General features: G+C 35.7%; 1 protein-coding gene across 2 annotated transcripts in view; it reads right to left on the bottom strand.

Moving 5' to 3' along the window:
- Positions 1-26,496, bottom strand: part of DNAJC1 (DnaJ heat shock protein family (Hsp40) member C1) — a 111,969-nt gene that overhangs the window by 28,541 nt on the left and 56,932 nt on the right. The window contains exons 7-8 of one of the 2 annotated variants that reach the window (XM_034068214.1): positions 23,577-23,667; positions 15,292-15,458 (exon numbers count right to left, since the gene is read on the bottom strand). In XM_034068214.1, coding sequence (XP_033924105.1) covers positions 15,292-15,458; positions 23,577-23,667 — 258 coding nt within the window. The remainder of the gene's footprint in view (positions 1-15,291; positions 15,459-23,576; positions 23,668-26,496) is intronic. The other variant, XM_034068218.1, reaches the window with a different exon arrangement.

Genomic DNA, 26,496 nt, shown 5'->3' with positions numbered 1-26,496 from the left:
GCTTTGAAAATCCCAGAAGATTTTTTTTTCTCGTACTATACTCTTCCTCCTTTCTTAAACAGATCAACCACTCATGCTGACATTGCTGTTTGGAGGACACTGAGTTATAAGTTTGGGATAGGAATTGCAAGACTTCTCCAGCAATGGTCGAATTAAAAAATACTAAGAACCCTTCTTAGTAGAGAAGCTGCTGAGTCCTCAACAAAATGAGGTATATTCAGTATCTAATCAAGGTGCAGGTAACTGCACTACATGAACTTATTTAACAGAAGGAAACAACTAGATGTCTTGAGGTTCATTCCAGCCCCAAGACCTATATTTTCATGAAACAGGATTGGACACCACAAAAAAAGTGGTATTTAGAAATTCTGGTCCTTGGCAAAGATCAGTATCTCCATGAACTTTATGAATTTGGTAATACAAATGGGATGATATTAAATCGATTGCATGATCCTTTAAATTTATATATAGACTGGAATCTTATCAACTGGAAGTGACATAAAAAAGGCAGGTTTACTGTTTTTCAGAGCTCGGAAAAACAAGAGATAATACCAAATGGATGAAATAAGGTCCTTCCAGAGACACAGAGGATCTAGCTTTAGAAAACAAAAAACTCCAAACATGCTTTTTATGCCAGGTTTTGTTTTGTTTAATCCAGAATGGTTTCTGATTCTGTTCAGACCCCTACACCCAATTACATAAACATAACAGACTAATACATCACAGAAGCAGGACATGAGCACTCAGGTGTTAATTTACTGTAAGTCGGAGCTGGAAATTAGAGAATGCTTCAAAGTGATTTTCAGCATGCTAAAAGGACCTGGGGGGACTTGAGTTCAAAGGGGAAGAGAAAAATCCTAATCCATTCTAATATGGAGCTTGTTCCATAGCAAGTTCCCTCTAGTGTTAATATAAAAAGACAATAACTAGGTATTTGCAATGCACCAACTAAAATACCACATTCTTTTAAAAATAAAGAGCTAAAGCCAAAAGTAGTAAAGCATCCGTCTCTAGCAATACACACCTGAAAAAGACCACTGCTCTAAAAGAAATGTTTTTGCACTTCAGGTTCTACCAGGCTTTGATTCTAAATATGAAGCTTTTTTAACCGTAGCATGAATGTTTCAATGTGCCTACCTACATTATGATAAAGCAGTCTGAATATTCCTCCTATGAAGTAGATTTCAAACAAATAAAAAAATAAATCAAATTATGTCAGATTTTTATCTGTCTTGGAAACAAAATTGTTCTGTCATATTTACACAAAACCCAGCAAACCACAGAGGGAAAGAGGTTACTTCTTGCTGCATTTTCAAATTCAAATCTACTTTTTCATCACACAAGCTAGAGAAAAAAATGTCACAATTAAATAGTTCATAAACATAACACTAAGATTATTATTTAAGTCAATGTAATTGAACGGAAATTAAAATGTAGCTAATTGCATATTACAACTTAAATGGTAGGACTTAGCAGAAAGTGTTAACTCATTTATTTTTTAATTGTTAGCTGCTTCAAGGCAATTGTTTTAATGCAGAAAAAAGTGAGAAGCTCTACAGTAAATTTGATTGTAGGACACTCAGGCATGCAGATCAAATAAACCACAGGTTGAACAGGTAATTACGTTTGGCCTGTGATACGTTAATGTGGAGGCAAATTCCCAAAGAAAGTGTTTTTCATTTAATTCTCTCTCAAAAAAAATGCCCTATTTGGATTTTTAAATGCAGTTGGAAAAGTATTTCCATTTGATAGAGAACATGAAACTACCAATCTTCTAGAGCACATAGGTCAATGAATTCTTCTAGAAAAAGATTTTGTAACTTTCCTAAACTTCAATATGTGCATAGGGTAGTAAGCCCTCAACAGATTGCAGGTGGCAACTTTTTTATAATTACTTGATAAATTAAAAATCTTGGGCTACGCTGTTAAATTCACTAGAGAAGATGAGCCCAAAGGCATGCAGATATATTAACACGTACGATTACTCTTTATTAGTAAGGAGGGTTTTTCCTTGCAAAGTTATTATTTGTCTATGAAATACTAAGCAGAATAAGCAAGTGTCAAATATTTAACAGCACAGGGCCGTATACTCTTCTTTAATCTGCTTCAGTATCACATGGCATATTATGGATATTTTGAAAACATTAACATATGGTATTAAAAAACATTCAATACACTGAACCACCCTCTACAGACTGTGTCATAAGGAACAAGATTACTACTACATAGCCCATCCTGCTCACTGACTGCTCACAGCGCTGTCCTTTGTCCAGTTTTTCTGTCTTGCTTCCCAGCACACTTTATCATAAGATAGAGATCTTATCCCAGTAACTTTGGGATTTCCCCCCCTTCCACATTGGTCTGTTGTTGGCAAACTGTTTCTCCTACCTTCACTCACCTTAAATAACTTACCCAAAATCAGGGATTTTTTGTTGTCCCTTGCCTTCCTTTAACTGACTCCATCAGAAGTATTTCAACACCGCAGTTAATGTCTAAATAAATTCTTCCTTACACATCAAATATAACTAAATTATTTCACTGAGAATGTTATCTTGCTCTGACAGTAATCAGGTATTCCCTAAAACAGCCTGCATATTCTGACCTCTTTATTTTTAATTCAACTGCAGGAAGTACTCTGCATCCCCAAAATGCACGAACAAACTGCACAATTAAAAAGTAAATATCTCCATCAGTGTTATTCAAATGTTTCTTCTATATACATTTTCAGTTCTGTTTTCCAGCAACCTAAGTTGCCATGTACCAACAAGAGGCATGGGGGGAGTATGAGTTTCCATGAGTTCATGGAACACAGATCTGTGATGACAACCTCAAACAACTACATTTGCAAAAGTAACCTGAATTTCAAAATTCCTTATTATAATGAAATCGTATGCATGTAATTGAAAATAAGTGCAACAATACTTCAACTGTTTAACATATAAACATTGAATTTACCTATTAAATTCCCAAATACAACCAAAAAGTCTGGGTTAATCAAAAATCAAAGTTAGCCTTCACTTTTCTCATAAGCACAGCTTTTCCTTCCTATAATTCGTGGCCATTGGAAAATGTACCATTTATGTCAGCCTCATTCTTCCTGTTCTCACTCTCTCATTACTGAGCAAATCTTCCAAACAAGGACAATAATGAAAAAGCCAAAGGTAGTGAAATATTGCTGATACTGGTAGATATCCAGTTGAGAGCAGTATAGTTAAACTCTTTTGTCCTGGGTTCAGCTGTAACAGATTTTTTCTCCTTCCCAGTAGCTGGTTCAGTGCTGTGTTTCAGCTTTAGTATGAGCACAGTGATGATAACACACCAATGTTTTAGTTGTTGCTAAGTAGTGCTTACACTGATCAAGGACTTTTCAAGTCTCTTGTGTTCTACCAGCGAGGAGGGGCATGGGAACCCGAGAGGAAGCAGTGACAAGACACCTGATGCAAACTAGCCAAAGGGTTATTCCATACCACAGCACGTCCTGCCCAGTATATAAACTGGGGGGGAGTTACCCAGAAGGCCCAGATCACTGCTTGAGTCAGCCTGGGTATCAGTTGGCAGGTGGTGAACAATTATATTGCTCATCACTTGTGTTTATTCTTGTTTTTCCTTTCCCCTTTTAAGTTTGATATTCTCTTCCCTTGTTATTTCCTTTAAAATTATTATTAATAGTAGTAGTTTTACACTATACTTCAGTTATTGGACTGTTCATATCTCAGTCTGTGGGTTTACATTCCTCTGATTCTACTCACCATCCCACCTGGAAAGAGGGGATAAAAGAGGGGGGTTAGCAAAAGGCTGCACAGAGCTGAGTTACTGGCTGATTTTAAACCATGACAACCTTCCACATATACTAGAAGTTACTAACTTACTACCTAGATTCTCTGTTGACATTATTTTCTTTATAGAGCTGTTCCAGCCTGGATTTCCATTGTGAATTACAAGTATCATCTAGCAACCAGTAAAGATTGAAATATTGTTTTCTGTGTTGGGGTGCGTGTGTGTTTTAACAAACTAACATATCCAGGCACCCAGTTTATCTCATTACATAGATCGAGAACACCACTAGGAGAATTCTGGATGGTCAGGATGCTGATGTTCCCTAAAGAGGTCTATGTAAAATATCTGATGCTATACAACAAATCAAACCTGCTGCATTTGTAAGTAAATGCATGCTGCAGATGTATGTTTACTTTTGAAAGTCCAATGGCTGCAACAAAACACAAATTTTGCATACTACTCAGTTGCAAATGATGCAAGAACCTCCACTCCTTTACAATTTGCACCTCAAGGATAGTCACTGTGTTTTAAGATAATCTGCCTTTTGGGAAGAGTCATCACCAATATGACAAGCCTCAACTGCTCTGTGTCATTTCTCGTATTGTGCCATCATTAGGAGTGCTCTCCTCTTTTGCAGGTTTGGGTAATTAATACATTATCCAGTAGCTTTTTGTAAAGAATGGTTTAGGCCAAATAAGTACACTTTGAATTGGATGCAAATTAACTTCAAATATGGACACAACTCTGATTCACTTAAATAGAACGCAATCGTGTGCTCAAGTGGGTTAAACTGAGGTTCTGAAGACTTTGTCCTTTCAAGACTGCATCCTCACTGTCAAAAAACATACAGAAAATGGTTAATAACTAGATTTAAATTCTCTGAAAATTCCTATGTGGCAAAATGCTTATGTCAGAGGTATTAAATCATTCCTTGGCAAGGCAGGATTACATATTCATCTTTACTGGGAAAACAAAAGCCAAACATTTCTCACACTGCTCAGTTTATTTTTAGTTGCTAGAGTTTACCCTAGATTATAATTTCTGGGCAATATCTATAAATAAATTTGGCCAAACCCCACTATAGTCATGACCTCAGGAAAAAAAGGAAAGCTGCAGCACTGTGCCTTGTGAAAGGTAAGATGCTAAATCTAATCAGCTTTTAATTGGTTTGTCCAGAAAAAAATGATATAAAAACATCAATATGTATTCACATTTATAAATTACAGTAGATTTATTTGAAGCTGACTTAATTCTCCAATTTAAAGATAGGTAAACTCATACCATGAAAAGTAAGTAACTATTTTGCAACAGCCCACATTTTTCAAATTCATATTAAAAAGCTGAAAAGAGCAGCAGCGAACTGCACTATACAAGTTGGGGCCATAAACTGAAAATTCTTTCTGATCCCCAGGTTGTGGATCCTGTGAAAATCCCTTTTCAGGGACATTTATCATCCTTGTCTCTCATTTATCGGCAAAATTACGAGAATACGCTATGTTAACACTGGACTACTCTCTCGATTCTGTCAGATGGGCAGGAGCAAACAGGGCAAGGTCACAGTGATTAACCAGCTTTCACATCTTCCTCCAGCTTTTACCCCTTTTATGTACAACTACAGTCACTTCCTTCTGTTTTTCTACTCTTCCTTTTGTAGTTCAGACAGGAGCAACTTTGTTTTGGGAGGTGACAGGGAGGGAGCACTGCCAAGGAAAATCAGGATTTCCATCACAACCTCACCCCAAGTGCACTAAATTGGAACAGTTCCATCAGGTGTGTTTTCTACCTCTTTCCCAGGCTAAAAGGAAGACAAAACCAGTGCAATGAAGACTAGTATTTACAAATGCACTGCGCATCTTGCAAATTTATGTAAAACGGATATCAGCTTCAGGACAGAAGAGACACTCCCAATGACAAGAGTCAGATTTTCAATGGTTGACTGGGAAAGATCGAGTTCCTGTTTCTTCTCACAGGTACGAGGTTTCTCTTACTGTCATTACCATTTCTTTATGTGATAGACAACTTATCATGTAAATCTCAGAACTGAAACATGAGTCAAGACCTGAGGTAAATTCAAGAAGTCCAACCTCAGTTATAAAAGGTATATAGAAGCTATATAGCTCTAGTTTGGGCTAAACAGAGGTTATAGTGCTGCCCAGTGCAGAAACAGAGCTGCATTTAAAATCCCCTGTGTGTTTGTCCATGCAGATTAATACTCAAAAAAATTAACATGAGCTCTTGAGAAGTTTTTCAACTGACAGACTCAAAACACTGAGGACTACATACAGAAAACATACAGGTAAAACTAGTCAGACAATTATGGCAGCAAGTCACATCAATCACTTGTTCTGGAATACAGATTTAGTTGAAAAACTACTGAAAGCTAGGATTTGACAACAGAGTACCTATAGCATGGTGCTGAAAACAGTGTATTATTATTATTCTTGTCTACACAAGACAAGAACCTATGCTACTATATTAATAGGACAAAATTTAAAACCTCAATCAAGATCAGGAAGTATCAGGCAAATATTAACTGTACTGTCTTAATTCAATACATATGCGTGGCTGATTTATTTTTTAACTAATGTGTAAGAGTTCATATAACATATTGTTACTATCTTTACAGAACATCCTTAGGGAAATATGTATTTGGCTGTTTGTTTCCTTTGCAATCTAGACTGAAATTTGGTTATGCTGTGAAACATACTGTTTCCAAAAAATTTTTCCCTGGCTGTCATATCAAATAATTTCTCTATATTATTTAGATGCTTTTAAATATTCTCCTTGAAGGCTCATAAAATGAGTTTTCTGCTTGCATAGATTAAAAAACCTCTCCACCCAAACTAGTTGTAGCCAGCCCGAGTATGATACATTCAAGAGCAGAATATTATCAAATTACATTTTCTATGAACACACCATTACTTTCTACAAATAAAGAATAAAGAAATAAAAAGCTTCCTGTGTTTTGTTAACCTATTCAATGTAACTAATAGGTTGGAGAGAGAAAGGCAGAAATTCAACATTCTTACATAGCAGTTGTTCGGTTAGTGTTTATTCACAGTCTTGAAATATTCCTGACCTATTTTAGGCAAAACTCCATAATGCTTACTACTTCTGGCATTTGTCCCAGTCATAACAACTATTTTCTCTGAATCCAACACTGTGAGAAATTATTTTCTTTAATTTGTATTTACAATTTGTTCTTTGATGTCTGTTTGCCGTAACACTGAGAACACCAGCTTGAGATGCTATTTGAAGAATATACCACCATCGCCCTATAACTTTATTCTTCCTTAAGAAAAGCTAAGGATTAAAAGCATTGCATGTTTAATACTGCAGATGAAATTAGATTTCTGACCCTAATGAATTGATATTCACAGCTCAAAAGCAGAGAGGTCTTACTCTAGATCTAAAGATGTGGGTCATCCTCTCCAAGGAAAACTCAGTAATTAAAAATTATTTTTTTTTCTAGATCACATTTATTCTCTCCTTAAAGCTATTCAGGTCCAAAGTAAAGCCCATAGAGGCTTAAATATTTAAGACAGAAACCTGAAAACAAGGTTATTGTCTTCATTTAAGGAAAGAAAACTCTAAAAGTATATAAATCTGTTTCTAATAAAAATAAAAAATACACCACTTGAATAGAATCATACTAAATACCCTAATTTGCTAGTAATAGACTGCTCTAGTTCAACAGTCACATAGAGAGATAAAAAGATTAGCCGTAAAACAAACAAAAACATTGGCTGTTTAGTATGATATTTGAAAAATTCAAGGGTTTTCTAGTTTTCTTTTGGTCATTAGACTGACTTGGTAGCAAAAAAAGAGAAAGAGAAATAGAATCACTCATACGTATGTACGTATGGGACAGAAATTACACAGACAGCTTACAATAATCAAGGTGCCCCTTTACCATTTCAGCCTTGTTCCCTACTTCCCACACTCTCTTAACTGGTATCATCAGTATTTTATCAATATCATTCTGCTGCACAGAAGAAAAACACATACATTGTTCTGTACCTGTTCACCAACCTCAGGCAGGAGCCCTAGTATATTATACAGGTAAGCTTAAGCACCTATTTTTAAAAGTATGTGCATAGGACAAAAGTAGCTTTTTTATTCATGCTAATACCTCTAATGTAAATATGATAGCTGTAGGAGTTACCTATAAGACATGAACTTAGAGTTATTTTAAAATGCAAACCCCAATATAATATTATACTCAGGCTGAGTCCACAACATTTGCAGTGACACAAAGCATAATAACCCAGAGGAAAGCCTGGAGTCTTCTGCCTTAACAATTTCAGTATCAGTCTAATGCAGATTTTGGGGTGTTTTTTATTAAATGATGTATCTTTGCAGTGACACTACATTGCTTAAAAGTTTGGTAACAGAATATCAAGACTTTCACCTCAGGGTTACTAAATTCAATATGGCCCAGATCAATAGTCACCCAAAGTCATCACCATTTGATGAGAGTTTGGAGCTCAGGTTAAAATGCATTATGAGCTTAGACTAGCTTCTAGTGAATAGCTTCATAACTGACACTAACAGGTATGGTTGCTGGCAGTCTCAATATAGAGCCTTAAATTCAATGGGCATACAGTGATTTACTTTCTGGGCCTATAGCAATCCCTCTGGTTCAGGGCTGAAGTGCACTAGCAGGACACCCATGAGGAACCTCTGACTGCCAGCTGCTCACTTGTACCCATCCCAGGCATAAAAAATTGTTAGAATACTAATACTTTTCAGGTACTATATTTGTTTCACTGTTTAGAAGAAGAAAATTAGTTTATTTCAAAAATACATGACCTCAGGTAGCACACTAAGACAGAATAACCCTTCCCCTCAAAGACCAATTTATTAAAACATTTGGTTTACACAGTACCTTAATCCTGCTAAGATACAAACTGCTTGCTTAAGGAATTAACATTTTTTAAAAGCCTGGAAACTGTATTCAGGTAATCCATCATATGACGTCTGATTAGAGCAAGCACCATGTTATTTGCTGCTAAAGAAAAAGCAGACTCAGATTTCAAAGCAGCACAGATGTGGGAAGATTCAAGGCAAAAGAGAGCAGGTGGCAGGCTAGCTGGCAATTATGAAATGTGCAAGATTATGAAATGGCGAAGATTTAAATGTCAAAATGATACTTTTTAAACAAAACAATAATGTAGCATTTGTACAGCATTTTGCCTTTTAGCGTTATAAAGCAGCAACCTCCTTCATACATTTAAAGTTACTTTATATTGTTGTTCCCCACCCAGGTTTCAAATAAAGCCCTCATGATTAAAAAGCTCACTCGATTATCAATATCCTATCTATGAAACACAGTGCTTTGGTGGCCCAGCCTGAGAAAAATAAAACCACAAACTGCATTTTAACCAGAAGAGAGTTCAGTACAAGATGATCCCAGCTGACAGTTCTGCAACTGGAAAAAATGGTAACTACTGCATTTCTAGCACCAACCAACAAATTGTGTAAAAACAATGCTTACATATAATTTTGTTTCATGATACTTGTAATAATCCTCATTTAAGAGCAAAAACTGAAGTCTAGCAAATGCAGGGGTTCCACATTATCTAAGCTTCCCAAATTCTGGGCACAAAAATAGTTTTTACTACCCCGCTTTAGTAAAATCAAGCCAGGTGCTCCTGCAGTATCAAAACCACCAAAATGCCAAGAAGTGCTGCAGGATAACATGAAAAAAAAAAAAAAAGAGAAACATCATTTTCTATCCATACATCTGCTCCAGGCTGGAAGGGATCAGGCATTGTCTTTCCCCACCTTTATCTCCCCTCTACAGACCAAGCAAACATCAAAAGGTCAAAAGTATTCACCCCTCATTGAGGTAGAACTTGGAATTTTACCTTCAAGAAAAGAGTGAGTCAAATAATGATATGGAATGAAAATGAGATTCCAGTGGGAGAAAATGAAGAATCTATAAACCAAAAGGAATTATAATCCCAGTCCCACTGAAGACAACAATAAATCTCCCATTGATTTCTCAAGGGCCAAGATTTTCATGCAACAGCATCATTATTCACACAAACAATGAACTCTCATGAAAACAATGTGTGTTACAAATCATGTAAAATCAAATCAGAACAAACAATACAAGAGAAATCCCACTGGGAAAGAAATTACTTGGCAATGATTCATCAATAGAATGATTCCAGAAACTGTAAATACATATATTCTTGCATGAGTATTTGCAGAAAGGACAAAATAAGATCAGATTTAACAAAATATGTCCTCCAATAAGTTTCTCTTTTTTCTTCCAGCTCCACATAATACGTGGCACAATGGGGAAGTAAAGGGTTAATGTAATGCAATAGTGGCTACAAAGCAATGCAATGGTGGCTTAACAACATATGCAAAGCACAAAATAATGCAAACTATTAGGAAGTCCATGTCCATATTCCCTCTAAATTTCCCCTAATTCCTAACAAGCATACACAGGATATTTTTTCCAGTGAATTCTTGATGACAGGTAAAGGAAAAAGAAAAAAAACCCCAGAAACTCAAACTAAGCAAATCAAGCTGCTTATTTCCTCTTAACAACCTGAAAGAGGATCTGATCTGGGAGTATAAACATTCAGTGGCAAAACAAAAAATATTTTACAAATACACTTTCTCAGTACTTGAAGAGCTTTGTTACCAGCATAAGAATGAGCTTTTAGTAATTCCTCTCAGTTTCATAATCATATGTGGTTTGCATGAATAGTGTAAACAGCACCATATGAATATGCAATTTAGTGCTAGGTAAGTATATGATATCCTGTACTGAAAAAAGCCTCAAGAGTCTAGTCACTTTATTTATAGGCTCTCAAATGCAACTGAGTCTGCTCACACTATTTTCAACAGATGAAGTTGAAGAATATGATAGATGGTGGAAGAAAGTCTTCATAAATGGTCCAGGTAACATGTTCCAGTTATGTGCATCCCCAGTCTGAATTTAAACATCCTGGCTGCAAACTAAATTTGATATTACTTTCTCTCTGAATTTATGAAAGGTGGGAAGTAATGATAAATGATAACCATTTTACCTAAAATAGCCTGGAATGGATTGGAATAATGATCCACCCAGTTTTTACCCAATGGCTTTCCCTTTTTTGGTCTAAAACTCCACCTACTTAACCTTTCCTGATAAATATGATTTTCTAAATTTATTTTTATTGCTGATGTAGTCTTTTTATTAATTTTTCTTTCTGAAAAGTACAACAATCAAAATTATATAAAATGTCTCAAAGGTGGATGGATCACTGCTGCAGAAGTGCAGACAAATTATTTCCCAGTTCTGTAATAATGAATATTATCTATCTTTCAATAGCTCACTTTCTTTTAATAGTTATTCTAAGTAAGGACCTAAGTAACCTAAGGACCTAAGTCCCTTAAGGCCATAAACTTCATGTGTTTGCAAACTAAGACAGAGGAGTAACTTTACAATGCTATAAGCATGTTTTAGGCCAGCTATGTAACCCTTATGAAAACACTCCTCTATCTATATCCCTCGGTAGATCATTTTACTCCGCCTAAGAAGAAAGCCGTTTTCTTCTCTATAGCCTGTTCCTTATCTACTTCAATACTTAAAACCTATGGAGACTGTAATCAATAGTACACTAATAGCTTCCATATCATATTCAGACACCAGACAGAAAAAACTCAAATGTTTCTAAGCAACTATCAATAAAAATTAGTAGACCGATCCAGAACACACACTAGTATGCCTAACTGTATTTTCTATTATTTTCCATGCACTTTTACATTGCTGCTATTTCATTTTGAATTGACAGTCACTTAGTAGGGAAACAGTTGCATATATTTTTATTTTCCTTGTTAAAAAAAGACAGTGTCTGCTCTTCAGTAGGAATGATACTTTAAATGAATTCTGGGGTAAGGACTAGCCTACAGACTCTTCCAAATTTAAAACTAAAACTTCACCTCCCCATTAGAGATGGTAATTCTTATTTCCAAGCAATTTTAATTAACCTTTACTTTAGGATCACCTTCAATAAACACTGAAGCAAATTATTTGTTCTATTCCAAAACTAACCTCAGGTCATGACTAATCTTAATTCCAGCCTTGCTGCCCAATTCTTCTTGACCTATTTCTTTACATCAACATTTATAATTTTCTTCTATTCAGTTACAATACCCAACAGCTTAACTTCTGTCAAGTTGCACTTTATTCCTCCACCTTCTGCCTTACCAGACATATCTTTCTAGGATACCTGAAGTGATATTTGCCTCCAAATCCACCAATTCTATATTAATCAAATCCTTGACAGAAACACAAATATCTTTTTTCTTTATAAATACAGACTTCCAATTATTGTCAAACATTAGTAGAATTTATTTTATGAAGAAAACTGTCATGTTATCTTTCTGCAGTGCCAAAGCCACACTCCTGCTCTACAAATAAATTGTAGAGCTTTTATGTAAACTTAATGTAACAATGGTGAGGTAGATAATTCTGAAAGCCATAATCTTGTCTACGTTGGCAAATCTACTTTACAGAGCTATTAAGTTTATGATAATGTTACTTCCTAGATTAATATCTGTCAGAAAAATATCCAGACTCCTGTTAAAGATGGAACAATAAAAATCAGAATTTTAATTTTCTACAGCTTCGATACATCTAAATTCATAACGTTAGCCTTCCAGAGTCTGTCTTCCAAGGATGGCAAATGTATTCCTCCAAACTGGAAGAAAAGTTAGTAAACAGCTTACAGGACTGTAGCCGATGTACTGTTAAATCAGCTTTCAAAAAAACAAAAAAAACAAACCAACCAAGAACCCCAGAAAAAAAACCAACCAAACAAAAAAAAAAACCCCACAAACCAAAAACACCCCCTCAAAAAAAAATTAAAATAAATATATATAAATAATCATAGAGACTGACTTTAACTTAATGACTGATCATTATGCGATTTTTTAATCAAACTGGGCGCTCTGCATGGTACAGCACTTCCAAAACAGTAGTTCATGGATGGCAGGCCCCTCCCAAAGTACAAGATGTCAATAGTGAAAAGCAGTTAATGAACAGTATTAAATGAACTGTAATCATCTACACGCAGGGTTCCAACGTCAGGAACAGCAATTCCACTTTATCAAGCTACTTTGATCTTACCATTCAGTAAATGACTCTCAAGCCTGGTTGGCTGTCCATAGCCCACATCCCTGAGCTATTACGAAAGAAAATAAAAAAATAAAACCCAAAAAAACAGACAAAAAAACCCTACCAAGATTTCTCATGAGTGAAGCGTAGCAATCCAAATAAAAAGTCTGATGGCAAAATGATTTATGAAAGAGTAACTTCTTCCTAAGACAAGCAGAACTGAGAGGTGAATGTTGCACAGCACTTTAATGCACACCCATGCAAGAAGCAGAAGAGGGAGGCAGAACAGGGATGCTGTCCCAGTTCATATCTATGATGTGTGCTGAAGGAAAATACATCTTTCTAAACAAGAAAATGTGTCGAATGACAGTTGGGAACAATTCACTTGTGATACAACTATTTTCCCAGTGAGCTTATTACAAATCATATGACACAGATGCTCTCATATTGACATACAAATGGCCCGTACAAGCTGCTACAGCTGGTAACATATATTTTCCATTTCTATGTACAGTTTATGAATGTGTTTCTCTCCACTACTATATTAAATGTTGATGTTGCATTGTGGTAACATATTAGCTGTCAAGGAGAGGAAGCATGCCTCATCACAGTTTGTTCAGGTCAAACACTTTACTCAGACAGTACACCTGCAAATTGCCTGCTTGTCCCTAAAATATTAACCCCATTTGCAACAGAATATAATTCAAAAAATAAACTCATCAATCAAAGTGATAGGTGCAACACTGAACCTCCAGCTGTAAGCACAAAAAAACAAGTTACTTACCTTTTAATAACAGTTGTCTGATATATTTTAATTTCTGTGACTCCTGTTTCTGAAAGGATGTATCTACAACTTGTTCTCTTGGCAGTGTCTCTGAAGATACAACTTCTATATACTCTATGTAGGAGGTGCAAAATCATAGATGACATATGCCAAGTCTCACTCAATTCCTTAGTTTTCATGGAAATCCAAAGAAAGACTTGATTTCCATCAGAGGGGAAGGTGAACTGGGATCCAGATAGTCAAGCATGCAACCAACCTGAGCTACTGTAAACAATAATACATCTTTTCTTCTTTAATCATTTGTCCACACAGGCTGGTAAGCAAACCTGGTTCACAGGGACGCAACTAACAGGAATCCAATCCATGGACACTTTCTTGAGTTAAGGTAAACAAAGCAATGACCACATATGCTCTTAACTCCCAGGCAACTCATCTGTAGAGTAAGAACTCGGGTCCTTAATTCTAAGTGCATGAAAATATGCCCCAGTGGTTAAGGATTCAGAGCGCCAATCCCTTACACAAAAGTCAAAAGATGAGCATATTGCAGAATGGATTCGTTACAGAAATATAACAGCAAACAGAATGCAGATGTCTGTATTTTTTATATGAAAAAAGAAACAGCAAAAGAAAACTGACAACCAGGATGTCATGAAGCTTAGGAATCCAGTAGTGGTAGATGATTAAACAGGTTATGCAAAATTCTAATTATTTTAGTAAAACCTTTAAGGTCTGGCTAAAAATGTGTGAGTATTTTTCACAGGTTTGAAGGAGGAAAGGAGGAAGCACATCTGCAACACAGAGCAACCACACAAATGGCACCAGGAACTTTTCGCTATTTTGACGCTGAAGTCAATGTGTCGCCCTAACTCCAAGCACACTCATCACAGTCTTCCAAGCAAGGCAGGGTTTTAGGTCAGGAAGGCAATTTATAACACTTCTTCTTTCACTTCTGCATCTCAGTCCTAAGATTAAAACTATACATTTTTCAAGCCGGTATGTTTTAATAAAACTTACCAGAAGATAATGACACTAACCGCCACTAAGAACAGTTATCTCTAAACAGAAAGAACCTTAATAATAGGCTGAAGTCAAACTTTTAGGACTTTTCCATAAAGCAGATGAAAAGCACAAAGTACATAAGGAGTTCCACAATCAAAAGGCACTACAGCTGGATATTAAGAGGGAAAGGTTTTCTTCTTTCTTTTTCCTTTGCCCCCCCTCTTTTTTTTTTAATAGAGAGGAATCTATTCTTGCAAGCAGAATGTTATTAACTGCAATTAAGAGAAAGAACCAAGCTTCATATTATTTAACAGCATTATGTTTTACTAATTTCTAGAGAACAAGAATAGTATTTATATTGGAAACCATAGAGAGCTTTCATATATTTTAATCAACGACGTCCTATTATAACATTTCCAGTATCATTACACAAATTACATTGAACATCAATATAATCTTTTCCATTATGTCTCTGCTTGACAATACTGCTCTAGACTTCAACAGAATATGAATATTGTGGTGGTATACATACAATATTGTATTTTCCTAAGAAGCAAGCAAACAAACCAACACTGAAAATATATAATGACATGAAAGATTTTGAGCTTACCTTTTTTTTGTGTGTTCTGTTTCTGCCTCCCAACCAATCATCCATCTGTTCCTCAATCTCTTCGATTGAAGCTCCATGATCATATGATGGTATATATGCACTTGATTCCAGAACTGTGTATACAGGGAATTCTGATTTTGGTTTCTTGGCTTTAGGCTTCTTCTCCTCTACACAAAAGACAGAAAGAAGAGAAAGTAATGCTACTAATACTGCAGAGAAGTACAAATGAGGAGCAGGCTTAGCTCCTGAACTCTTTAAAACTGCCACAGAGGAAGTGGCTTCATCTTCTTTATTAAGAAGAGAATGCAGAGTTTTACATAATAATTTTGTTTTAATGAAAAGTAAATAGCTTATCAGTGTATCCACTTAACTCCTCTTCTATATGAACTATGCTTTATAGGACCAAACAAGGAGCCTTTCAAAATCACGGTTAGCTCTCATTACTGCTACACCACCTGATAATTAAAATTAGTACAGGCAAAAGCATAGGCAGCTGTTAAAAGATTTTGTAAGTCCAGCTGGCTTCAAAGAAACTGGCAAAGGTAGAAAGGTGAGGTTTAGAGAATTTTGTATTATTTTATGGTCAGCTGTGCTGGGTATAAGCTCCTGAGTGAATAGATAGCTTCTCTGTTCTGTGAGTTCTGTAACTACAAATAGCTCTGTTCTAGCACTTACACATTTAGAAATATTTAAATGTTGGACATAATTTCTCTACCTGATTACTGTTTTTTGCTCTCTGGCCTTCAAAGGATCTTAAATGGGAGCAGCAAACTCAAGAGACAGGAAGGAGGGCCAATAACGATCTAAACCCCAGCAACTGAAAACGTATCTGCTACATATGATGATCTCAAAGATTTAAAATTGACTGAAAACTGCCAGAACTTCAGGGAAGACAAGAGGATGAGGACCAGATAAAAAGCCCGAACACTCAGCATCCAGAAACCTCAGGTGTGCCAATGACTTTCTCATTTTTTTCTCATTGTTTTAAAAATACGCTGTATTCATAACAACTAGATGCTCCTGAAGATACCACAAAACCAAAAGAGTTGATCTAACAGTTGGCTGCAGTTAAAAGAGGAAAGTTCTAGTCTACTTCCACCCTTCTACTCTCCGCTGTGTGCTTATGCACTCCTCTCTCTTCTATTTGTGCTTCAATAATCATCCAACCACTTAGAAAAGTAATTCAATTCACTAATCTAGTAGAAAATTACTCCTTTACACTCAAATGAAAAGAAAAAAAAATACAAGTCATTTAAAGGTGGTGGGTAAGGAAAATGAGAACCACACTTCTCAGCAGCAGTGGGCCATTAGATCAGCTTATGTGCCTTTGCAACCATGCCCTAATACTTTTCTGAGCATCAAGGGAGAAATTTCTGTTTTTCCATGAAAACCTTCTTGAAAAAATTCCTAAACAGGCCAGAAGGACTGCTCCCTATGGGCTCTGATGCAGAATTCCTGTTCCTAAGAGTGTCTATACAGAAATAGCACAGTGAAAAGACTACAAAGACTTGACAAATTTCTAGGAACTGCCTATTTAAGAAAACAATAAACGGAGAGAGAACTGTTTCATGGCAACTTCTGGAAGTCCAAAACAAACAGGAAATTTATATAGATCTGAAAATTAACAGAGTGTCTGATGATCTTTTAAAATTTCACATGTACATTGTTCAGACACTTGGGTTTTTTTTCAATCTCTAACATTGTTTGTAATTAAGAAATTAATTAAATGAAATAAAGTAAAAACTTGGACACGGATTTTCTTTTCTTGCATCCTTCTACAGGTATGCATAGTAAATATCACAAAATGATGTACAGTCCCCAAAAAACAAAATTAAAGAAAGCCCAAAAGTGTTAACCAGCATTTCTCTCACTGTTCAGATGCTACTAAAGACAATACAGGTGCAAAATTATTTCTGTCTATTTCAAAAGGTGATTTTTATAATCAAATTGCATATATTAACTATTATCTAATAGCTACCACATGTAATAGCTTCTGGAGTCAGAGCTAAGATTTGCCAGGGTAAGTTAACAATGGCTTCACCAGTTATCTACTGCAAACATATATACTGGCAAAAATATTCTAGGAAATTACCTTAAATGACAATTTCCACTACTGCATTTCAATCCTGCAAAATAATCAAGCACTATGTCTGTGTTCACTTGGAATTACTTAACAGCAGAGACACACCAAGACAGGTGGATTTTCCTGTATCTCACATCCCATGAGCTACTGTTTCCTAATTTTCCCTCCCAAAATATGCAAATAAAACCTGAATGAATGTAACTAACATTTAAAAATTAAGAGCCTAGCCTGTAAATAGGTCATCGAGCCTCTTCCTGTAGCTTTAGAAATAATTCTGCAGCAGTATTTCCAGAAGACACCATACCGACTTTTAAATGAGATATCAAAGACAGTATCTAGGCTTTCTTCAGGCATTTAAGTGACAGAGGAAGACCTAACACAGACAAGATACCCTGCTGTTTGCCAGCTATCAAAGTAACAAGAAATCTGACCTAGAGAAAATGGTTGTACAACCTCAAACAAGCACTCAACCAGAATTAGGAAACTTGTCTCTACTGCCTCCTGTGCATATACAAATAAGAGTTCAGCATATCCATTAAATACCACAATGTCTGTCTTACTTCATTAAAAAAAATAGAATTGAAATCACTACACCTTTAACACTGGGAACACTTTCACCTCAGAATTTTCAAAAGCCATTTTTTAGAATAGGGAAGCACATGCAAGTGATTGAACAGCTATCATAATACAGGATTTTAGACAGGGGATGTTCAGACCACTATACCATAGGCGGATACCAATATCTAGTGAATCTTAACTATGACCAGAGTTACTAGTGCTCATCCACCTAAATGGAGACAAGAGAAACAGCTTTGGTGAAACCTCACTTTAAGCTCAATGAGGGAATGAATAGCTTGCTTAACACTATTATTTTCTGGGAACATTATGTAATTTAATTGCCAACTTAAGAGTGCAGCAACTTCTTGTATGGAAGGGGGTTGGAACTAGATGATCTTAAGGTCCCTTCCAACCCTAACTATTCTATGATTCTATATTAACTAGAATAATAAAACTCAGGCAACAACAGAAAGTAAATGGATAATCCAAGATCATAACCAGTATGGAAATAACTTTGTATCTACCACTCCAATGTAGAAAGATGAATAATTTTACATGGTTTATGACTTCTACAGTTCTGGTCCTTCTGTAGCAGAAGAAATTTTGTTTTATCACTTACTGAATTCACATGCTGCAAGGATACTATTTTTATGTATTTTTCACCTTTAGAAATATCAAGTTCTTTACCAAAAGACTGTGTATTTAAGAACTTCAGAGTTAAAAGAGGAGATATCATTTGTCCCCTACATTTGAACAGCATATAAACATAACTATCACTGGGATGCCTAGACTTTAACATATAACTATTAGCTAACTCCCTTAAAAGTACAGTACTTTACGTTTCTAAAGGCTTCCAATACTATTCCTGCATTGGTTATACAACAGACTCAAAAGTCTGGAAAAAAAACTTGTGTTAAGGTTTTGACAGTTTATTGAAAACAGTGGAGCAAACTATATTCAAACACTCATGTTTAACAAATACACATTTCTGTACTCAATAAAGTCAATGGGATTGTATGAAAGCGTCACAAGTTGGAAACAGATTCATACATCTGCTGTACTGAGACCTAGAAGCTAGTTTATTTTTGAGCAAACTGAGTAAAAACATGCTCAGTGATGAATATATCATCAACTATAAAAAACTTCTCACTAGCTGTAGGTTTTGATCTTTCATCTTTCTCTATCTACCCCTCCCCAAACTTTCAGCCCCCACCCCCAAATACCTCATCTCCATACATGAAAGGATTAGAAATAAACCTCCGACATTTCAGAGCTAATTTGTCTTCTAACAAACAAACATATAATGAAACACACATGACTCTTTCAAATAACCTCCTAATGCTGTATGTGAGTGGAATATTTTCCGTAAAATCTGAAGCAAGTTTTGTAAGGAGAGGCATCAGACAGCCTAGGTGAAACAACTGCAAAAACATGAGCTTGCAAGTTCAAAATCCTTTCGGCAGGCCTGCCAAAACAATCAGTGAATCGGATTATACTTAGTTTGCCATAATTAGGCTTCAGAGGTAACAATTAAGTGATCAGAGCATTCACACCCACACTGACCAAAAAAGGACATGTTATATGAAGTAATTTTCTCTGAATCTACCCGTAAGCAAATCATTACTGAGCAGGCATGTGAACACTGCATTTTGGCAGGGATTAACACTAAATACAATTACCAAATATCTTTTTCAATTATTTAAAAATAAAGTTACCCTCAGTATAGTACTATATTACATAAATTGGGTCAAAATGGTTTACAGTGAAAAGTACATGAAGAAATAGGAACATGGACTGGCTGGTAGTCTAGGACCAATCAAATCAAAAGCATTTTCTAAAATTACAGATACAGATCTTATGCCGTATCTGCACTGATGAGGGACTGCATGCAAGGAACCTCTGATGTAAGAGCTTGTGGTTCTGGTGGTTAAGCAATCTGAAATGAGCTACCAGTGCAATGGAACTAAGGTAATCTGTGATTCTGTAAACACACTAACCAAAAGCTAAAGCTAGAGAAATTGGTACTGAAATTAAGACATAACTATGTAACAGTAAAACTAATTGTCTGAACAAACCATTAAGAACTGAAGGCATCTCAAAGCTTTCAAATCAATACTGTATCTTGCATAACAAGATTCTAAAAGCTAAAATACATCACTGGTACAAGTCAAACAAGACAAGTCACGAGAATCAGTATTTTCCACTGATTTTTGCCTGTAAGAGTTTGAAATAAACACATTATTCTAAATGATCTAGCGATGTCTTCTATCCCTAGGCTTCATAAAACAATATAAAATGCTAACCAAGGGGCATGCTGTATTCCAAGCTATCTGGAAAGGGAGAACCACTGAGCCTAACCAAACATGATCAAATATATTATTAAAGGTTTCACTACAGCTCTGGATGTTTCACAGGAAGACATTTCTTACTATAAAGCCCTATATAAAAATATAAATACCACTACAGCTACCATCATAAAGCCCCAGTACAGAAAAAAGGCTAGTCATGCAGCCTCAGGGCTAGTAACTCCATATTTCCATTAACCCTTGAATGATGGGGGTAAGGAAAAAACCCCAACAAACTCCATACAATTCAACATGGTTTATAACTGCAAATATGGATTGTTCCAGATGGCTTGTACATCAGGCCAAGAATTCTGGATTTACAATGCAAATATCTTTAGTAACTGGGATGCCAGTGAAGAGTTCACTTGCAATATCTAGCAGGTGTTACTTCTTTAGAAAGGTGTATTTAAAAAATAAGTTTAAGTCTCCATATTGAAGGCCAAGGAAAACATAAGAATGGGAAGTTAGAGAACTACCAAGGCTAAGTATAAAGAAACAAAAATAGATGTGTCTCCCCCACAAGGGATGTGGTTGAAAGTAGCAGGGTCATGCAAAAAGAGGACCAGCAGAGTTGGTAGAATTTGTCATGATAACTACTCAATTTATGTTTAAAAATTAGAGTCACCTGTCCTGATAATGTATGCCTATGTCTTCTCAGTTCAATGACTACTTGGTTTAGTTAATACATACTCTATTTTACATCCCATGACTACAAACAACAGGGCTATCTATTGTTACAGAATTATTCCCTGTTGCAGGGTTATACACATGTGTGACAATACAGGAGAGGGAGAAACTGAAGTTTATTAATTAAAGCTTTTCCGTTTTAAAATGGATTTTGTTTTCTGCTTTCTAAATGTGAAAAGGGCATCAGAAAATGTAAGGCAAACCATTTCTATTTTTGTACATAAAACAGCCAGTTATCCGTAATCCCATACAAAACAGCATTTCCTAGAAACATAAGGTATGTATTTTAAGTTGTTTTTTTTGTAAGGTAAAGTTGCCGTTTTTTTCCTAAGATAGTAATGGCAGTGTTTAATGGATTGACTTATTTTTCTAGCATTTTAGCAGGGTTTCTCATCACTTCTCAAAATTGTGCATAATGTTACCTTGCCAAAAATTACTTTTTCACACTCCTTACCAAATACAGCACTTTAATAACATGCTAAAATACTGTCCACTCTTTCCTACTCTGCAAATTGTATTTTCCTTCTTCAGTACCGTTCTCGGGTTTTAGTTCAAGCTGCCTACAGAGCACTGCACAATTTCAGCAGGGAAGCAGATAGACACAAGGGTAAATTAGCAATTAGGTCATGAAAAAACAAGCACTGTAAAACAGCTACTGCTAATCTCCATGAGATAAATTTACTCAATTAGATAGATGAAACTGTTACTAACTTTCATTCCATGGTCTCTAAAATTAAGAAGAATGGGGGCAAACAAAATATACATTTGGTGATTTACAACCTTTCTATGCTAATTGTGAAGTGACAATGCAGAACAATATAATGAGATAAGCAAATTTAACAGTTGCTTTGCATGCAAGGTTCAGTAAAGAATTATGTAACTTCTTTTGCCTACAGTAACATAGGTGCATCTCTTGTTCTTTTTTTGGGAGTCTTATTTATTTTAAAAAAATAAAAAAAAGGTAGCCAACAGCTCATTCTACTGCCCATGCAGTGCCCATGCATAGCAGCACTGCTATGACTGACCAAATTATTTTCATGCCAAATTTCAAACTCTGCTAATTACAGGTGGCTACTCTCAATCCCTCCTCCTGCTCCCTGCCACCAAGCCTACCAAGGGAGAGTGGGATGCCAGCCCACAGAAGTGGTGAGGCCTGGCCCCTGTTCACATGAGTGACACTGGGTTACCTGGCAGACATGGGGGTCATGCCATGTCCCACCCAGCAGCATGACAGGGACAGGGTGGTGAGAGGTCATCGTGACCCTGAGGGGAAATGTGCCAAACCCGCATCTCTTGCATGTGGGCACTGGGGAAGTAACAAAAAAAATGCAACTCTTGCGACACTTGGCAGAGGGGGAATACTGAAAAGTTCACACATGGTCTTTCAGTCAAACACTGGAACGTGCACACACAATTTTAATGGCTTTTTACTTTCACTTGCACTTCTGTTTCCAAAAACTAATCCTTTTTTAACAGTAGTTCACAAATTTCAATGCAGAACGTATGCCAGCTATTCTGAACAATGGCAGTACATTACTATCTGACAATTTAACAAGTTTTTAATAACCCAAGTCAAGACCCTTTTCAAGGCCCATTTTGTGGTAGGTATCTCAAATATAATAGCAGGCCTCCTAACAAGCATTAAATGCACTACTTTGCTGTATTTGGCCTGGGTCCACAATGTTCACTGAGATGCTGAATGTCACCCATTTTCTCAAAATAGATTCAGCTACAGATAAGTTGGGAATTATTGCTGTAACTGGGTATACTTGCTGATTTTACAAAATTAAGCTATTTTGTAAATATAAACAACACAGCTGTATTTTAAGTGCCTAAAGGCTTATGCATACTCAAAGCTAGTAAATTATTATAAGGCACTCAATGCACCTGTCAGAATAAAGGAACTTAAAAGCATGCACTTAAGTATGGTAAATAAAGCAAGCACGCACATACAAACACAAACAAAAAAAACTTCTAAAATTGTCTTCAGAAGAGGGTAAGTTTAATCATTGTCAAAAGCAGATAATTGAAAGAAGAAAAGGAAAAGTTACCTATAATTATTCTGAATACTTTATTAAGGAAAATGGTAATTGTCTTCCCTGGTCTTTTATATGAGCGTAAGGACTTTAAAGCATTTACTTCAACAATAGCATGAATCCACCTCCAAAGTCTGCATCCATGCTTTTGGAAATTCAAATTATGTTGAATTTCTATCACAAAAATCAACTCAATTTGCAAACCAGAATTATTAAGCATATTTTAAAAAATATTTACAGACAGAATACAAGAATGCTCAAAATAGAAGAGGTCACTTCTGAAAATTTATACTTCAAAAATCTATGCATTTGAGATTTCCCCCTCCTGTAAAGCAACATTTCTAGCAAAGCATGCTTTTGCTGCTGCAATATAACTAACTGACGTTCATGCTTCTGTAGGAACAAGCCAGCAGCCTACTGCAAAACTAGACAAAAAATTAAAAGCTTTTTAAAATTTATCCACAATACAGAAATATATAGAGCACACATTTTAGATATAAAAATGTTCACATACATCCTGTGTAGTAGGTATATCATATTACATCTTTGTTTATTAAGACAGTGGTAAAAACTCACTCTGAAATGTTTCAAGTTCAGCCTTAGCCAGGGCATCTTCTTTCGCCTTCATTTTTGTTTCTTTATATTCTACATATAATTGTCTGGCATCCTTTAAGAAAATGTTGCAATGGTATTAGCATTCTTATACAAACAAGTTATTGCAATGGCTCTGTTTTATGTTCTTAATTAACCTTGCAAAAAAAATTTAAGATACATTTGTTCTCTTGAGTTACAGCAATTGTCAGTATAGAAAGTATTTGCTGAGAATGTAGAATTTTTGTGTAACACAGGTTCAGATGTAATAATGTAGATACTATAGACTTTGAAGCTCGCTGACAACCTGAAGAGAAAAATGGTTAGAAAAACATTTCTGATCACTACCTATAGTTTTATAATAGTAGCCACTTCGCTCACATCAGCAATCTGGAAGTTCAAGGAAGAAAGAAAAGTTTTTAATTAGAGTAGTATGTGTAGGGGACAAAGGCAATTGCTAGGCAGCAGTCATCTTAGTGTGAACCCACTACGGTAACACTAACCGCATGTTCCAAAACCAGACTTTGTCCCTTTTTATTTATTTTCTCCCCCAAACCAACTTCTAGATTGCAATTAAAGCGTTGAAAATATATATTATATTTTGTTGGTTGTTTGTTTTTTTTTTGGGGGGGGGTTCCCCAAGGATTAAATTCTAACCTGAAATCTATTTGGCAAATTTACACATGAAAAACTAGACCCCTGTCACAAAACTCCAGTAAGGTACATGCTTCCAAAATCTGATTAATCAGCAATTATAGATCTGCATTGAAAGCTTTTCAATATGAACAACCAGACTGCTGAAGTAAGAGACTTTCACCAATAGTAAATCAAAATTACAGTATTATATAAACCTAATTTTAGTTCCTTATAGCAAAAAATAGTTTTATTCTTGTTACATTAACAGTCTTGCTTTTTACATATAAAGGGTGATTCAAATTTTTATGTAGAATGTATTGTAAATCATCAGTAAATATTTTTATAATTTCAACTATAGTCCCCCAAATTCGAACAAAATCCAGTCTCATTAAAACAAGACAACTTAATAAACTTTGAAAATTAAAACTGAGTTAAGCAGTCACTGCTGCCTCTAATGGTAGAAGTCATCCTAAAACATTGCTTCCTGCAAAGATAATATGACAAAAGCTGTTCTTTGCATTGTACTGGCATCTACCCCTTAAACTACTTGAGGAAAGTGAGAAAACACAGGACAGAACCATGATCCACCTCAGAACTTCGTAATATTTTGGAGACATCTCACTGATACACCTCAGTGTGCCTGAAGAACAACTCTGACAAATTCCCATAAAACATAAGTAAGATTTAATCTCTTTCAAAATACCTCTTACTCTCTATTTGTCTTTATATTTGGATAGAGGAAATGGGAAGTTACATTTCTCTGCAGGTTTATGTAGGAGACCACTGCACAGAAGAAATTTTGACGAATTTACGTAACTTGACACTGTTAGAACATAACAGATGAGAGCAACTCATCTCACACGACTCAGCAACACGCTTTCAGTTTTCGCTTTGGGGATGGGGAAGAAGGGGGGTTTGGTGGTTTTTGCAGAATTGGGGCTAAACAAACAAAAAACCCTCACATGTAGGTACAGGAGGACTACTGTTAACAGCAGATATGTAGACTTTGAGGAAACGCACTCACTTTCTATGCTAGAAAACTGAATTAAAAAATTAGGGTCAGCATTGGTTTCCCTTTTGGTTTACCTGAAATATGAGTTCCCTACTGCATATGGAAACTACCCTTGTACTCTCCAGATTTGGACTACTTGCATGACTAAGAAACAGAGACAGCCATAAATGTAATGGTTAACCTGTGCTGTAAGTTTGAGACGTGTGCTGGGTGGCATACACAGGACTCAGACATACTGATATCCAAAAAATGCTTTTGTTTAAGGCTATGATTTTAAAATGGCTACAATTAACTGGCATTTAAATTTAACCCATTTGACACTGAAAGCCAATATTTGATGCTAAATTCTGGTGTAAAATCCATTATTGCTTGTGGGATCTCCAGACAGCAGGCACTAGGGGGTAACTGTCAATCTCTCCAGCACGTCAATCATGGAACAATTGGAAATGTGGCTCAGATGAAAATGAGACACAATAGCTGAACAACAAAGAAAACTATTCAGAAGCACGTAAATGAAATTTAGCGGTATTGTTGCTTTATAGATATAAAATGGATTATCACTGCAAATGGAGTAATATGCAGGTAACAAAGGCAACATTAGTCTTTCATCTTATTAATCACAGTTTGTTATGGCTGGTACCATAACCACAAAAAAGGGGAGACTGCACATTTTGAATCACACAAAAATGTAGGAAGTAAAGCAAAGAAAAAAGAACAGAAAAAAAAATCAAAATGGATTCTGAAGATTTGAAAATTAAATCTTTCCCACAAAAGCCTAAGAAATGGCTCTACAGGTTGTAAGGAGAAATTAAAAGACATACCTGAGTAAAGATTTTAGCCACAGACACAAACTAGATGGGTATTCCACCTTATATGTCAAAATGAAAACAAAACAATCAAAACAAAACAAAAAAAAAACCCAACAAAATCCACTGTAAGGCAGTTTAAAATGTAAGTTATTTGAAGAAAACTTCTGCCTTAACATTTGTAAGCACATTTCAATTTAATCCTTGTTAGTTTTCAACAGTTTCAGTCTAAACAGGAATATTCATTTTCAAGCATATTCGGTTTTGGTAGTCAGAGTATTTCAAAACAGATTTATATTCAGAATTTTTACTTTCCAAAGTGATAAATTCTAGTAGTCATTTTGCTTCAATTTTAGGGCCCTAAAACCACTGGCAGTATAGATACCACCTCTTTCAATCTAATGCTCCCTCCCCAGGATTCAGTAACATTTTTTTCTTTTAGAAGATATTT

Source organism: Melopsittacus undulatus, chromosome 1 (genome assembly GCF_012275295.1).
Source record: "Melopsittacus undulatus isolate bMelUnd1 chromosome 1, bMelUnd1.mat.Z, whole genome shotgun sequence".
NCBI lineage: Eukaryota > Metazoa > Chordata > Aves > Psittaciformes > Psittaculidae > Melopsittacus > Melopsittacus undulatus.
This window is presented reverse-complemented; position numbering and strand designations above follow the sequence as displayed.